This window comes from Diplodia corticola (assembly GCF_001883845.1).
Source record: "Diplodia corticola strain CBS 112549 chromosome Unknown scaffold10, whole genome shotgun sequence".
NCBI classification, from domain to species: domain Eukaryota; kingdom Fungi; phylum Ascomycota; class Dothideomycetes; order Botryosphaeriales; family Botryosphaeriaceae; genus Diplodia; species Diplodia corticola.
This window is the reverse complement of record NW_017971489.1, coordinates 445,887-461,715: the sequence shown is the minus strand read 5'-3', so window position 1 is coordinate 461,715 and position 15,829 is coordinate 445,887. Positions and strand designations below refer to the sequence as shown.

General features: G+C 57.2%; 5 protein-coding genes across 5 annotated transcripts; 2 read left to right on the top strand and 3 right to left on the bottom strand.

The window, feature by feature from the left end:
* Nucleotides 1–695: 695 nt before the first annotated feature.
* On the bottom strand, nt 696–4,270 carry BKCO1_10000139 (potassium sodium efflux p-type fungal-type; the record flags this gene model as incomplete). Its single annotated transcript, XM_020269321.1, has 4 exons — nt 696–994; nt 1,078–3,177; nt 3,229–3,985; nt 4,043–4,270. 4 exons carry the CDS (start codon nt 4,268–4,270, stop codon nt 696–698), a joined length of 3,384 nt encoding a protein of 1,127 aa, XP_020132966.1.
* A 929-nt stretch (nt 4,271–5,199) lies between these two features.
* On the bottom strand, nt 5,200–5,899 carry BKCO1_10000138 (snf7 family protein; the record flags this gene model as incomplete). Its single annotated transcript, XM_020269320.1, has 2 exons — nt 5,200–5,778; nt 5,825–5,899. 2 exons carry the CDS (start codon nt 5,897–5,899, stop codon nt 5,200–5,202), a joined length of 654 nt encoding a protein of 217 aa, XP_020132967.1.
* A 771-nt stretch (nt 5,900–6,670) lies between these two features.
* On the top strand, nt 6,671–9,589 carry BKCO1_10000137 (sit4-associated protein; the record flags this gene model as incomplete). Its single annotated transcript, XM_020269319.1, has 3 exons — nt 6,671–7,360; nt 7,410–8,831; nt 8,885–9,589. The coding sequence occupies 3 exons, from the start codon at nt 6,671–6,673 to the stop codon at nt 9,587–9,589; spliced, it is 2,817 nt and encodes a 938-aa protein (XP_020132972.1).
* Nucleotides 9,590–10,100: 511 nt separating this feature from the next.
* Nucleotides 10,101–10,763, top strand: BKCO1_10000136 (uncharacterized protein; the record flags this gene model as incomplete). The annotated part of the gene is made up of 1 exon (XM_020269318.1): nt 10,101–10,763. One exon carries the CDS (start codon nt 10,101–10,103, stop codon nt 10,761–10,763), a length of 663 nt encoding a protein of 220 aa, XP_020132973.1.
* Nucleotides 10,764–12,871: 2,108 nt separating this feature from the next.
* BKCO1_10000135 (c2h2 finger domain-containing protein) lies at nt 12,872–14,403 on the bottom strand (the record flags this gene model as incomplete). Its single annotated transcript, XM_020269317.1, has 3 exons — nt 12,872–13,714; nt 13,794–14,191; nt 14,238–14,403. 3 exons carry the CDS (start codon nt 14,401–14,403, stop codon nt 12,872–12,874), a joined length of 1,407 nt encoding a protein of 468 aa, XP_020132974.1.
* Between the last annotated feature and the right edge of the window lie 1,426 nt (nt 14,404–15,829).

Below are 15,829 nucleotides of genomic sequence, written 5' to 3'. Positions count from 1 at the left end.
CCGTGCGGAATTCTCGTCGCCCTTCGTTCCCCCGTGCGGTTAAGCCGGCCGCGACGGTGCCACGGTGCCAAGTGCCCTCCTTGCATATGTACCCCACTACCCAAGGGGCTGGGAAAACTCAGCCTCCTCCCAGGCGTCCGATGCCCCACTATGTGGAGTAGGAGAATAAAATCCTACGGGTCGGACGAAAATCTGGTCGAGACTGAATGCTCCCCGCTGGGCTGCGAAGATCGGGCCATTAATAATGCGACTTGCTTTATCTAGTGTTAGGTCCATGTGGGAGAAGTAGATGTACCCTCTGTTTATGTGGCTAGTGGCGAAAAGAGAACTCGGGCAGGAATCTCAATATTCGGGAGTCAACAGTTTTACCACGGTAAAGTGAAGCTTAGTCTATGGATGGCATCATCAGCCGTTCAACCGGGCGATCTCGACTTACGTGTCTACGTGGACTGCACTACTTTTCCGGCGAAAATTAGGGCAGCGAAACGAAAAAAAGATGAACCAGAACCCCTTCAATGCGCCAGAACGCAGCGCCACTGACATTCAGCACTCAAGGGACGATTCTACAACCACAACACCGACCCCACCACTTCTCAAAAAGAAAAGAAAAAAAAAAACCATCAAGAAGGAACAGACAATACCACTTCCCCCCCTTCGCCCCCACCCTTTTTGTTTTCTTCCCGGCGCTCCACTCCTCACACCTCCTCCTTCTTCCCAACCGGACCCAACCCGGAGTTGATGGCGGTGAGGTCGGATCCCTGGCCCGCCGACGGCTCCTTGGCGAGGGAGTTTGTGCGCGAGAAGGAGAAGAAGCCCTGGCGCAGCGACAGCGCGCCGCCGCCGCCGTGCTTCCGGTGATGGCGGCCCTCGACGACCTTGTCCTCGTCGGGCGCGGCGAACCAGCCAAAGGTGCGCTTGGTCAGCTTCCACAGCTCCATGCCGAGCACGAAGATGAAGACGGCGACGACGGGGAGGGCCCATTCCCATGTTATTTCTGCGTGGTTTGCGTCAGTGGGTGGGTCTCATGGACAGAGAGGGAGAGAGGGAGAGAGGGGGGGGGGATGGTTGGGAACTTACCCTTGTGCTTGAAGACGGTGGTGTTGAAGCCCGGGATGTAGATGCAGGGGAAGACGACGAGGAAGCCGAGGGTGACGGCCCAGTAGAGGAACTGGTTCTCCCACACGTCGCGGAAGAAGGGGAAGCGGCTCTCGGAGCGCGGGTCGAGCCGGAACATGCTGCGGCGGATGCCCTTGATCTCCCACGCCGAGATGAGGATCAGCCAGGTCAGCTCGGCGAAGACGGCGGCGCGCGCGCGGAACACGACGTCGCAGTCGGCGCTGTACGCCTTGTTGCAGTCCTGCCCGATCAGCCCGTCGCCGGGGCCGTAGACGATGATGACGAAGGTGAAGAGCGTGAGCATGCCCATCAGCAGGCCGTACACGACCATGTCGCAGATGATTTGCCAGGTGAAGACGCCCTTTTTGTTGTCGTGCGGCGGCCGGCTCATGATGTTGTAGGATGCTTTCTCGCGGCCGAGCCCGAAGGCGGGGAAGCCGGACGTGAGCATGTTGATCCAGAGGATGGAGAGTGGAGAGAGAGGGAAGACTGAATAATCCTTCGCATCCTGGAAGCCTAGACCGCAGACCAGAAGCACGACTTCACCCACGTTGGACGTGAGCAGATGGAGAACGAAGCGCTGGATGTTGTCGAACATGCGACGACCTTCCTCAATGGCGTTGACGATGCTTGCGAAGTTGTCGTCCGTTAGCACGATGTCGGATGCGCCTTTGGCTACGTCGGAGCCAGCGAGACCCATGGCGATGCCGACGTCGGCGGCTTGGAGAGATGGACCATCGTTCACACCGTCACCCGTCATCGCAGCGTACCTTTGACGTCGGTGAAGGGCAGCAATCATACGAGTCTTGGTGTTGGGAGCACAGCGAGCAATGACAAGCGGCAGCTCGGGCATGCGATCGATGTCGTCGTCAGTCAGGCCGTCGAATTCCGCAGCCGTCTTGACCAGGCTGTCGGCGACGTCCTTGGGCAGAGCGCTCATATCCTTGGGGATGATGCCGACCTCCTTGGCGATGGCGGCGGCAGTGCCAGGGTGATCTCCAGTCAGCATGTGAACACGGATACCAGCGTTGGTGCACTCGCGAACAGCATCCTTTGTCTCCAGACGAGGGGGGTCGTAGAGTCCGGCAAGACCAAGGAGCGTCAAGTTCTGTTCGATGTCCTCACGCGGGATCTCAGATTTATCATTGATGGGCTCACCAGTCCAAGAGCGACGTGCGATAGCAAGAACACGAAGACCCTGGTCGGCAAGAAGGGACATTTGCTCAAGGATCTGCTCCTTGACCTCATCAGTGATGGCAGTCTCGTGTGCACCAATACCAACATTGACACAGAGATCGAGAATGCGCTCAACGGCACCTTTGCTGAAGATGATGGTGCTGCCATCGTCGGGGACCCGGTAGACGACCGACATCCTCTTCACAGTGCTGTCAAAAGGATACTCGGTGAGCTGCTTCCAGCCGCCTTCTCCTTCCAGTTGCTTCTTGCCAAGCTCGAAGCGACGGGCGAATACCTGTAGCGCAACTTCAGTCGGGTCACCGGTGGTCTGCCACTTCTGCTCCGACTCGTTGTAGCGGACGGTGGCAAGGTTGCAGAGCGCAGTGGAGTGGAGGAAAGCGTCAAGCTCGGGGACCACTTCGACGTCTTTGGGGTCCATGTCGTCCGAACCAGACTTCTCGTCGAATTCGTGGTCGTGCACGCCGCGGCGCTCGTCGCGTTCGGTCTTCTCCTTGGGCTCCTTGAACTTGATGCCACCGCCGCTACGTTCAGCCTCAAGCCTCTCTTGGCGAGACCTCTTCTCCGCCTCCATCTCGGCTCTCGACGTCTCTGTGCCGAGTGTGATTGTACCATGTGTAGGGTTCGCGGCATCCTCGGAGTTGTTGACCGTGTAGATGCCAACTCCCGGAATCCAGGCTTTCCGAGTGACCATCTGGCCCTGAGTAAGGGTGCCTGTCTTGTCGGAGCAAATGTTTGTGATGCCGCCGAGAGCCTCCAAAGCGCTGAGCTTGCGAGTAAGCACGCGCCGCTTGCGCATCGAGGTCATGCCGCTGACAAAGGTGATTGTAAGGACGGCGATGAGCGACTCCGGGATCATGGCGATGCCTGGACAGGAGCTGTTAGCTTAGGACGCACGGCGGCAGGAGGGCTACGTACCGGTCGAGATGGCGTAGATGGCGACTTCGTTGGTGACATCGAATCTGTTGACGCCAAACACAATGATGGCTAGGAGAATGGCCAGTCCGAATAGGACATAGGCAAGCTTGGACAGCTTTCGCTGAAGGGGCGTGCCGACTGTGAGACCAAGGAAGGCGCCAATGGCGTCGTAAATCCTGAGGATAAGTCCCTTGGCTGGCTGCAAGTTGCCGCCCTTCTTCCTGGACATAGACCGATTGTCCTTGCGCTTCTTGCCCTGCATGGACTGAGCGATCTTACCAATCTCTGTGTACATGCCAGTGAAAACGACAATACCCTGACCACGCCCTTTTGTGACCGTGGACGACGAGTAAGCCATGTTCACGCGATCGCCGATACCGGTTTCAAGTTCACCAGCATTGGCGAAGTCGTGCTCGGGGTCTTTCGCAACCGGGATGGCTTCTCCGGTGAGAATCTTCTCGTCGCACTCGAGGTTCATGGCTTCGAAGATGCGAATGTCGGCGGGGATGGTGTCGCCGGTCTTGATTTGGATGACATCGCCAGGGACGACTTCGGCCGATGGAATTGCATCGACAACGCCGTTGCGAAGGACGGTGGCCGTGGGGGAAGACAGTGCTCGGAGAGAGTCCATCTTCTTCTCGGCCTGGAACTCCTGATAAAACCCGATCAGGACGTTGAGGACGATGACGGCTGTGATGACGCCACCCTCGACGTAGTCGGATACACCATAAGACAGCGCCATTGCCAACAAGAGAACCTATGGTCGTCAGTGACTGCACGAAAGAGCAGTGGACCTCCGAAGAGGGTGACATACCAGGATCATCGCATTGCTGACTTGCTTCAGCAGGACCGAGTACCACTTTACCCCGCCCTCTCCCATGAGCTTGTTCTCGCCATATTTGGAGCGCCTCGAGGTCGCTTCAGCGGCGCTCAAGCCTTGCTCGATGTTGACGCCGAGGTGTTCCCTAGCCTGGTCGACGGAGAGTTGGAAGGGGTGCTTCGGGTACTCCTGCCGTACCTCGGAGCCCTTTCCGGAGCCCATGGCTGGCAGTTCTGTGTGCAGTTGAAGTGGGGGGTTGTTCGGGGTGTTGGGAGATGTTCTCACTTTGGCCGGCGGGGAGGGATGATGGAATGGCTGAAGAAGTCCAGTAGGACCATATGGGTGGGAGTGGATGATGAAAGTCTTGGATTGAGTAATTACGGAATGTCGTCACGGTGCCTCTTTATATAGTCCCATCGTTGAGTGGTTCAGCCCCGCCGTGTTATCCTATCAAAGACACATTCCCTGCAGCATGAAGAAAGCCAAGGTAGCGTCCGCGTATTGAGCTTGGCGGAGGGGGGCGGAGGAGCTCGCGTTTCCGGGTATAAGGACGCAAGCAGACAGACGGCCAAGGCGTTCACACTGCGTTCACGGCTTGGGATCGGGTAGTTTGGATCCTGGGGGGCTTGGCTTGGAGTGGTGGGGGAAAGTCTGGTTCTCCCAGGACCAGTCTACGCGTCTTGGCACACAGCGGAACCAATGAAGTTGCCGAGGCGTGTGGTGGAAGGCGAGGGCGCCGGGAAACTCGGCACATGGCCAGCTCCCGCCCCTGTCTCCACCCCACTCCGCTCTGGGGGACAAGGCTTGGCTTTCGTCGTCATCTGCCCAGACTTTCTTCGTGCAGCGGGGCAAGGGAACCAAAACGCGGCACCAACAGAAGCAAAGGGAGGCGAAGCGAAAATGACTCATTTAGCAGAGGTAAACAGGCCTATAGGTTGTCGATGAGGCTATCAGCGGCGACGGCGGCGGTGCGGAAGCGGCACACGCATCATCAGCATCAGTGCGCCAAGAAGCCGTAACTGGAAGCGTGCAGGCTGCGCTCACAAGCCAAGCACCCCAAGTACCGTCACGCCATGCCCATGATGATGCTGCCGTCGCTCGGTTCATGTTCCTGAGGGTTGTGGAGGCTCGGCTGAAGCCGGCATGTGGTCTCAGCCTGCGGCTTCTTTGACCTTGCCGGCGGGCTCCGGGGGCTCGTCGATGAACTGCGGCGGCTTTGCCTCGTCGACCATGAAGCTCGGGACGCCGTCGGCCTCGTTCATGGCGTCCAGCTCGACCTCTTCTCCGAGAGCCTCAAGCTCGGCATCGAGCTCGGCCTCGTCGACGTCCTCGGGGACGTCATAGCTGCGGCTGATGCTCTCCTGGATGTCGTTGCCGATGTCCATGAGATCGGCCATTTCATCCTGCATGCGCTCGATCTTGTCGATGTCGACCTTGCCGTACTGCTTGCGCAGCTCCTTGGTCGTGGTCTTCATGGCGTCGACGGTGGTCATGGTGTTCTTGAGGTTGTCCTGCATCATGGTGGCCTGCTCCATGTTCCAGGACTGCTGCTGCAGCTGGTCGCGCTGGCCCTCGTACAGCTTGCGCTGCTGCAGGACCTTGAGGGCCTTCTGCTTGATGGCCGTCTTGCCGGGGCCGTCGCGCATCTTGGCCAGGCGCTGCTGGTAGGTGGTCAGCTCGGCGTTGAGCTTCGCGAGCTTGACGTCAATCGTCTCGATGCGGCTGTCGACCTGGGCGGCGGGTCAGCGAGCGGCGAGCAGAAAGCCGGGCAGAGACATGACGTGCATTCTGGATGGCGCCGCCGAGGGTGGGCTTGGGGCCAGTGCTCTTTGCGCCGAACAGGCGATTCATCGTGCGGATGGGGACGGCGATGCTGCCACGTGGGGGACGGACTGCTGGAGGGCGCGGGAACCAGAGGGGCGTCTGGCGTTGATGCTCGCTCGCTCGCGACCACTTTGGGCGCCTGCTGGCTCTTTGGATCCGCGTGGCCAGCCGGGGTGTTTGGGCTGGGCTGGGGCGCGCCCGCCGCCGAATCCAGGGCCGGCGCCGAACTCGACCAGCGACACCACTCTCGTCCATCAGAGCCCGCGCGACACCACCGCCGCCAGCCACTGCTCCCCGCCGCCTGTCTCGCCTTGCCCGTCGCCGGCCGCGCTGCCCGTCACGCTGCTGCGCCAGCTGCATGCCGCGCTCTTCCCACGCCCACTCGTTTCTGGACATTGGGGAGCGCTCTCTGCCTTGTGACCGGCTGCCGACCTGAGTCTGTCACACTCCAGACCGCGCTGCTCTCACCAGCCTCGCCCGCTGCCCACACGACCCCCAGCCGCCGCACCTGCCCCCGCTCACCCGGTAACCTCCACCCTGCCCATCTCATCCCAAGCTTCCCCAGACCGCGCCCGCCCGCCTGCGCGCCCGTCGCCCTGGTACCGCGCATTCCGCCCCGCCGCAGCCATTCACCATTGGTATTGACATCGCTGCCCCAGACACACGCTTACCGCTTGCCGGCGTTGGCGCGCATCCCGCTGCCTGCTGTGCTGTCGCATGCAACCGCCTGTTGATACCGCCGCTGCGACCACCCCAACACCACCCATCCCGCCCCGATAACCCCGTCACCTCGCCATCATGTTCTGGCGCTTTGGCGGCTACGCCAACATCTCCACCCTCGACTCCATCTTGGACAAGCCCGATGTCACCATCGAAGAGCTGCTCGACGAGTCGGACTTGATCCAAGAGCTGAAGCAGCAAAACTCCAAGCTGATACAGTATCTGCGGGACGACAAGATCTTGGAGCGCCTGCTGCAGTTCGTCATTGCTCCTCCCGCCCCGCCCCCGCTGCAATCGCCTGCATCCGAGAATGGAGCCGAAGGGGAAGGCGATGAGAAGGGCGGTGCGGACATCGGCGCTTTCTTCAAGAGAAGATCACGGTCAAGGTCCATCAAGTCCGACTCGGGCGACAACGAAGAGGGCAAGGAGGAGAAGCAGCGCTTGAAGTACGCCTACGTCGCTTGCGAGATCCTGTCGTCCGAGGTCTGGTCCATCTCCGAGGCCGTCCTCGAGAACCAGGCCGCACTGCGCAAGTTTTGGGAATACCTCAAGCACCCTGCACCGCTGGACCCCGTGCAAGCCGGCTACTTCACCAAGGTCAACGAGTCTCTGCTGGACCGCAAGACGCATGACATGCTTGAGTTCTTCAAGTCGATTGACAACATTGTGCCCGACATGCTTCAGCACGTCGACTGCCCCATGGTCATGGACCTGTTGCTGAAGATTATAAGCTTGGAGAAGGCTGATGGAGGTCAGGGCATCATCGACGTGCGTATCATCTGCTCCGTCATCGCTGGGGATGCTGACAATCCGACAGTGGCTCCAACAACACGAATTGATTCCCACCCTGCTATCATTCCTCTCCCCAGACCACAATGCTTCAGCTCAGACATCCGCCGGTGACTTCCTGAAGGCCATCATCACCATTTCCGCCAACGCTACCACCCAGGATCAGACTGTGATTGGACCGAATGAATTGACGAGACAGCTGGTTTCTGACCCCTGCATCAAGCGCCTCATCACTGAGATGCTACGAGGTGGCAATCCTTTGACCGTTGGCGTGGGCATCGTCATCGAAGTCATCCGGAAAAACAATTCGGATTACGACATGGAAAACCAGACGGGCCCTGTCCCGCGAAGCTCTGACCCCATCTATCTCGGAACCCTCCTCCGCCAATTCGCGAACCATGTGCCCGACTTCATGGCTTTGGTCAACAATGCTACCGAGACGGTCACGAACGAAGATGGAACCACGACTACGAAACAACGTGAATTGAAGGCTGCATTCGGTGGCAAGATTGAGCCTCTTGGTTTTGACAGGTTCAAGACCTGCGAGCTGATGGCAGAGCTTTTGCATTGCAGCAACATGGCTCTTCTGAATGAACGCGGAAGCGAAGCTGCCGTAAGAGCCAGAGATGCCGACAGAGAGCGCTTAAAGGCCGAAGGCAAGCTCACATCGGCCAAAGAGGGCGAAGAGCACTCGGTGCTTGACAATGAATTCGGCACCAGTGTCGACAGCCATGGCTTCCATCATGCACGCGCTCCATCAAGCGAGGCTCCCGAGGAAGTCAAGAAGCTCGAAGTCCAGAACAACGTCAAGGATGAGGACTTTGAAGAAGTTGCCGCCTCGGAAGCCGAGCCTGAGGAGGGTAAGGAGGGTGAGAAGGCCGAAATTGGCGAGCCTCTGGAGAGATCACCCAAGCTACCTCCCCGTGCTCTTCATACTGAGAAAGAGCCAGAGCTCGTCGACGAACCGTTGTCGGATAAGCCAGCCGCTCCTGCAGCGAGCGAGGAAGCGGATTCCCCAACAGCTGCTAGTCTGACGGACAAGGTCGGTGGCCTCGATCTAGAGAAGAAAGAGGACGCTACCATGACGGACTCCTCATCTACTGAGAAGGCAGAGGGAGAGGCAGACGCCAGCAAGCAGTCTGTGTCTCTCTTAACACAGCAACTCAACCAAACGAGCGAGGCAAATGAGACTTCCGAAGCCATTTCACCTCGTCCTGAGGACAAGCCCGCTCCGCTTTTCTCCAAGAAGTCTGAGAACGGTGACGCAACCAAGAGTACGGATGAAGCTGCGGGCACCAACCCCGCCGAAGACGAGCTGCTTTCGGAACAGCCTGTTGATTTCTCGAGCTCACAACGGTCGCAATATGAAGTTGACGTCGATGGGACACCCGTCGTCGGCGACTTGCTCAAGATCATGTTTGTTGAGCACCGGGTTGTTCCAACGATCCTTGTATGTATTGGCTCGTTTCCCGCTGCCCTCCCCCCCACTGACCTTGGGTCTAGGATTTCTTCTTCCGCTTCCCGTGGAACAACTTCCTCCACAACGTTGTGTATGACGTTGTTCAGCAGGTTTTCAATGGCCAGATGGAGCGTGGCTACAACCGTGCTCTGGCCATCGATTTGTTTGAGACTGGCAGGATCACGGAGAGGATCATTGAAGGCCAGCAGGCCAGTGACAAGTCTCAGGCCGAGACCAACATGCGTCTGGGCTACATGGGTCATCTGACTTTGATTGCAGAAGAGGTCGTCAAGTTCACCGAGAGACACCCTCCGGAGCTTCTTTCGCTGTCCGTCCTTGAGAAGGTGATCAACCAACAGTGGACCGACTACGTCGAACACACGCTGGCAGAAACCCGTGAGCGGGACAACGCCATTCTTGGAGGTGTCCGTCCAGACATGGCTGTGGGGCCGCGCCAGGCCGTACTCAACGCCGTCAACGCAGCTTCAGGGTTCGGCAACTCTTCTCTAGCCAGCGCCGGCCTGGGTGGAAACGGCTCTGTCGGCCTAGACAGCATGGAGCTCACTGGCTCAGGAGGCGGATACGGCCTCAGCGGCGGTAGCCTGCTTAGCGGCTTCAACAACTCAAGCGACGAGGAAGACGAGGACATGGAGGAGGGCGAGGGCGAGCGGCAGACAACGCCGCATGTGAGCGACTCGGACCAAGTGGGTGAACTCTCATTTGAAGACGTTGAGATGGAGTATCGATGATACAGTGCGCTTACCGCGTTGGTGCGTTGTTCATGTCTTCTTCACTACCTCTGTGCACACGAGTGGGACGCTGCTGCTGCTGCTGGACACCGTATTGGCTGCTCCGCACAGTCACGTCCCCCCCGCACGTCGCATGTATGCCACCGAACATCGATAGCCAGTGTATCCTTTCTCTCTGGGCGCGCAAACGACTGAGGTCACTGTTGAGATACCATCATCTCTTTCCTTCCCCCTTCCTCTCTGTATTATTGCCTTAGATTAATGTAGACGACCCACGGATGACAACGGTGGAACGAGCATGTTTGGAGAATACCCTACGATATATCCCTCACCTTTGCGCCTTCTGCTATCCTTGCCACACCCCGTGGTCATGCCTGACCACACATCTTTCTCTATACATCTCTCTCTATCGCACCACCTCTCCTTCCTGATACGTATAGACATTTCACCCTCATCACGCACACTGTTTCTGCCACAAAAAAGAAAAGCCAAGAGAAAGAACTTTTTGCCAATGTCTAGAGAGCCCAGGCTGACTGTTTTCTTCTCTCTCAACCCACAGCCAAACCCTGATGACGCCGCCAACAACATCGATGCCGCCGCCGGCAGCCCCGATGCCTCGGCCAGTGTCCCCGCCCCCGCGCCTCTCCAGATCCCCCCGTCCCGCGCCCGTCGCCAATTCGCGGCCCGCCTCGCCGAACGGAAGCGCCAGCAGAAGCAAGAGCAGAAACAAGAGCAACAACAACAGCAAGAGCAGCAGCAAGAGCAAGGGCAAGACCAGCAAGACCAAAACCAACAGCACCAAGACCAACAACAGCAGCACCAGAACCAACAACCCGCTCAACAACAACACCAATACCACCCCGGCAAGGACTGGACAACCGACCGCTACAACGACCCCAGCCGCTTCAGCAAGCTCTTCATCGGCACCACCGGACGAGACGGCGACGACGACGATGACGATAGCACCGATGACGACGACGACGATGATGACGACGATGACGATGATGGCGGCGAGTTGATCATGAAGGACAGCTTTTCCCGGCGGAGCGCGGGCAGCGTCGGTGGGGGGAGCGCGACGAGCAGCGGTGGGGGCAGCGTGAATGGTGGGAGCGTCAGTGGGGATGAGGATGCGGCGGGGAGGATGGCGGAGAGGGGGGAGAAGGAGAAGGTTTAGGTTTGGGTTTGGGTGGAGGTTGGGTTGTTGGTTGTTGCGGGGATGGTTGTGTTGGAGAATGGAGGGGAGGGGGGATTGGGGATTGATTGGGGATGAAGTGTGTGCTGCTTGTCGTTATCGTTTAGATTGGGGGGAGACGGAATGCGGGGGTAGAGAGAAGTTTGTTGTTGTTGTTGTTGTGGTTGTTGCCACTGTCGTTGTTGGAGCGTTTGATACAGAGTTGTATATGGTGGTGGTGGTGGAGGAGGCGGCGGTTTATTGGATTAGCTGCCGGGGTAGTAGGTCTTGGTTTCTCATGTTTTTGTCGTGAAATGGTTTTCTTTTTTCTTGGCCCAATGCCGATGAAGAGCAAATACCCCACGTTGGTATACGTTTTTCTTTTATCTATCTCATCTTCCTCTCCCTCTCTCTCTCTCTCTCCTCTATCTCTCCCTTCTCTCAATTGGCTCTTGGTATGAGATTGGGCGGTTGTTACTGCAACGCCTCATGCCATAGAGTCGCGTGCTTTGTAATTTTTTTTTTTTCGGTTGGCGTGCGGGGTGGCGAGTTGGGCAGTTTTTGTATTATACATGCATAGATACCTCTTGCTATTGGTAATTATTTTCAACCTCTTGAACTCAACTCGAGAGATGCCGGCCTTTATACGTCGTCGTATAAACCGCGTCCACGCATGCGTCAGTGATTCGGACGGGAGGTTATATCAAGATGCAGAATGTCTATCGCAGCGGTCAGGGCGAAAAAAGCTTCAATTATTTTCCCCCCGATATGGTTCAACACACACCGGGCGTCGTCGCGGGCGACTTCTGGATCGATTCCCCGTCGACCTGACTGAGAACAACAACACATCTGGCTGATTTTCACTGACGGATCCCCGACGTCATCTGCAAAGCGTCGTCCAGTCACGGTCATCAGTCACCGCGTTCCTGCACCCGCTGAAAGGATCGCCACCACACGGTGAGCCCCCGCCTTATTCCCGGATCCCATCCGTACGTAGTACAGGTTCCCCCTGACATATACACACGACGTAGTCTTGCGTACGGACTCCAACGGCACTTTGATCCAACCATATGGGCTTCCGTGGGTGGGTATAGAAGTACACAAACGGCTCCAGGTACCACAGGCCAACTCCCTCGTTGCGGGAGCGGGAGGAAATTCCCCATTCTGGTGGAAAGACTACCCAACGGATGCCCGTGACTGGCCAATGTGTACAGCTGAAGAGTAGGTACGTGGCTTCATCCAGTCGAGTCCAGGTACGTTTCTTCCAACGATACTTGCAGATATGCATGATGTCTTCGTACTGAACAACATGACTAAAAAGAGCAAGGCGTTGAAGGTCATGAAGAGCAAATGTGACAAATTCTAGTTACGCGACTGACAAACAGCTTCGGTATGTATGTACAATTGATAGTCATGACCCTCACCTCTCGAGATCGCGCGCCAACAAGAGCGCCAGTCACGTTTAGATATTCAAGGACCAGCATTGCACCAAGCGGGGATATATATGTCACTCACAATGTATATTGCAGCCCGCTTCAATTAGAAGTCCCTGCCGAAGCTCTGGCGCAGGAAAGCACGGGAGAAGCTATGGAAAGGAACCAACCGTGTTTTAAGACTTACATGTGGGGAAAAATCAAGGAGATGGGGATGAAGAAGCTCGCTCTGTCGCCGAAACGCCAAGAGCGCCGCCGTCCGCAGCTGGACCTCGGCCAATCATCAGCCTCTACCCAGAGAGACAGACGTGTGTGAAGACTAACCGACGGAGCTCTTTGATGCAATGGTTGTGGTTGATTGCCGTCTGCGGTCGCCGTATTCCATATCGCCGCGTAATCGTGCAAATTGACCCTCGGCCGTGGTTAGAACAGCATGTCCGAGGAAACTCAATGCCAGCAAACTTAGCTGTTCTCAGCTGATTCGGTCCACTTTCTGCAGCAGGTCGCCGAAATTGCGCGCAAAACATTACGTCGAAGGAAGTAGGCGGCTCAGCTGTGCCAGGAAAAAGCACCAAATGCCGTGAATCTTGCTGTTCGTCGTCTTGCATACGTGGGCCAACACTTGTTTGGTTGTGCCGGGCGGTCACGAGCATCTGAGAGGCAGCACCGAAGAAATACCTACCCCGACGGGTCGTGCACGTCATCTTGTCCAGTGACCACGCCAGTGACCGGGGGATCAAGCGAGCCAACCACCTTCTCATCTTGTTGTCTCTCGGCGGGATTGAATGCGTACCTGGCTAGCTTGGCCATCTTCTCCTCCGGGCTCATTTCGCTATCAGTGTAGACAAGCTTGACCTCCTTCTTGGCCTTGGGGGCCTCCTCTTCCTTCCTCACACGTTCAGAATCAGCCGTCTTTGTGGCTTCGCTCGGCTTGCCAGCGCTGGCAATGAGGTCATCGACAGACTGCTCCAGACCGGGAATCGAGCCTTGGGAAGCTTGCGCAGCATGCCCGTTGAGTTGAGCGGATGCTGGGTGACCGTGTTGGCCGGTGACTGAAGGTGGTACATGTCCCTGATGCATCTGCTGCAACTGGTATTGGTTGACTTGCGGGGCACCGAAAGCTGGGCGCTGCGGCAGACCAGGCGCAGCAGGCAAGCTTCCCTGCCTGGGCGGAGGGTGACCGTTGTTCGGCGGGGTGCGGCTTGGAGGCAGGTGTGCGCCGTAGGGCATGGCTGCCGGAGGCGAGCCCGAGCCCGGTTGACGAGGCGGGCCAGTCTGAAATGGAGGCTGGAACGGCTGAGCACCGGGCTGGGCAAAGGGCTGGCCTGGGAAGGGGGAAGACGCGTTAGGGCTGAACGGTTGAGCACCATAGCCGGGCTGCTGCGGGAAAGACTGAGGGGGATAAGCCTGCGGTGGGGAGTAACCAGGCTGACCGTAAGGCTGCGCGTATGCAACCTGAGCCGGATTTGCAGTAGGACTCGGGAAGGACATCTGCTGCTGAGGATACTGCTGAGCGCCCGGCTACGAGACATTCACAGGTCAGTGTCCGCGCTATTCTTCTGGTAGGTATCGGACTCGGGGATAGCTGTGGGGAACTCACAAAAGCTGTGGGGCTCTGAGCTACAGCCGGGCTTTGGCCACCCTGTCCCATGGGAGTGACGTCTCCACTGCTTCCTCCAGCCGCCTCCTGAGCTTTCTTCGCCTTATGGGCGGCCAAGCGGGCCTTCAGATCCTCCTTCGTCTCGACCTTTGGTTTCTTGGGCTGCTGGCCGCCAGGGGTGGGTGTGGAGCCAGGCGGGGGGTTGCCTGTGGCGGCGCGGCGCTCAGCCTGCTGCTCGTAGAACTGCTGAAGGACGCGTTGTTGGTGGGATTGCATGACATCTTCGGGTACACCTTCCATGCCGAAGATCTCATAATCGAGGCCCTGACGATTAGGCAGCGCGTTTTCAACCTGGGTGAGAGTCTCCTTGTGGACCTGCGTCATATGGACATTGAGACCTACACTGCGTCAGTTCAACTCACGAGCAGGCATGAGTGGACTCACCTCCAGCGGTGTTCAAGCGGCGACCGCAGCGTTCGCACTTGAAATGCTTGGCTTTCTGGTGGTTAATCAAGATCTTGAGGTCGTCGAAATCGCGCTCGCAGTAATAGCACCAAGGACGATTGAGGATCTCCTCGACGTCTGGGTGATTTCTCTTCTTCTTGCCCATGGCGTCGGCGCGTGCGGAAGTCGGGGGATCAGAAGCGGCGCACTGATGCGACGGAAGCAGGCGATGCGAAGGTGTCGAGGCGCAAGAGGAGCGGATGGGGGCGGTCGCAGCGCGTGGTGGAAGGTAAAGGTTGCTGGCCGCGGCTTGGCGAAGCTACAAAGAGAATGACGGAACTCGGCTGACTCAGCGACACGCTAGTCGACACTAGCGTGAAACCCGCCTCACTTTTCTTCGCATGCACCACACTTCACATCCTGCTGCCTCACCTTTCAGAGCACAACAGCGACGTCGCTCAGGCTCTTCGATCCTCCGCTTTGCAGGCAGCTCCAATGGTGCAAATGGTACACCAAATGCGCTTCTAGCTGGCGGCTCGTTACTTGCCTGCGTTGCATTGCTGACAATATCGCGGCAATCCTTCCTTATATACCCCCACGCAACTGTATCACCGGCTACTTGCTCCTTTTGGAGTCGTCACAAGTCCTCTCACGGGGAGCAGTCTGTTTTTGTCGCGTCTTGTGGCAAGGCAGATTGTGGGCTGGGATATACCGCTCTGCTTCGGCAGATCATCCAAAGTTGCAAAACAGACAGGACCTTCATAGTTCTCACTTCTTGCTCTACAGAGAAACTCCACAGCAAGTGGGACTCCTTGTGACCGACATTCGTAGTTTGTACCTTGTTCATAGCAATGAAACCACTTCCCTTGAACCTGCCACTGTTGAAACAATCGCATAGTGGTTGGATTGAAGTACCTGCAGGCCTTTTAGAGGCCTGAGTGCTTGTCGAACTGCAGTTTGCTGGACACTTCCATGCATGGCGTCTACCGCGCCATTCATTCCAAGGCTTGCATTGTCAATCTACCACACAAAGACTAAGAGAAAACATCTTCATGGATGAGTAAGGCGGATATACGTATGTTGGGCCATGAGGCTACGTGGAAGTCATTATATGCTGAGAATACCCCACCGTCTGTTTACTCCGCACACGGGGTCCCAATCTCGGGTGGTACCCAAACGCGCACCCAAGCCTCTGTATGGAAACGCCAGAAAAAAAAAAGGAAGAAAACGAAATGCCATGCTCGCTCTGTTCGCTGCGTCTGTTGACGGTTCGTGAAAAAATCAAAATGAATCTGTCCTCCTGCCAAAGATGTAATCAACTGCCGTTTGGTATCAGATGCCTTCGCAAAAACAATGTTGCCCCGAAAAAACAAAGGGCGACAATAGAAGAAACATATGAGAAGCAAAACGAAAAGATCGAACATGTAAGAAACGAGCTCAACGAGAAGGAAGGGGAGGGGCTCTTGCCGTCGCTGCAAAACAAACCGTAATAGCCATCCGTGATCTAGACACGCCCGTTACGTTCCATCGTTTCGTCATCATAGCCGCCTTGTTGGCTACATTAGAAGCGCTCGCCGTTATCGTGTCATGCG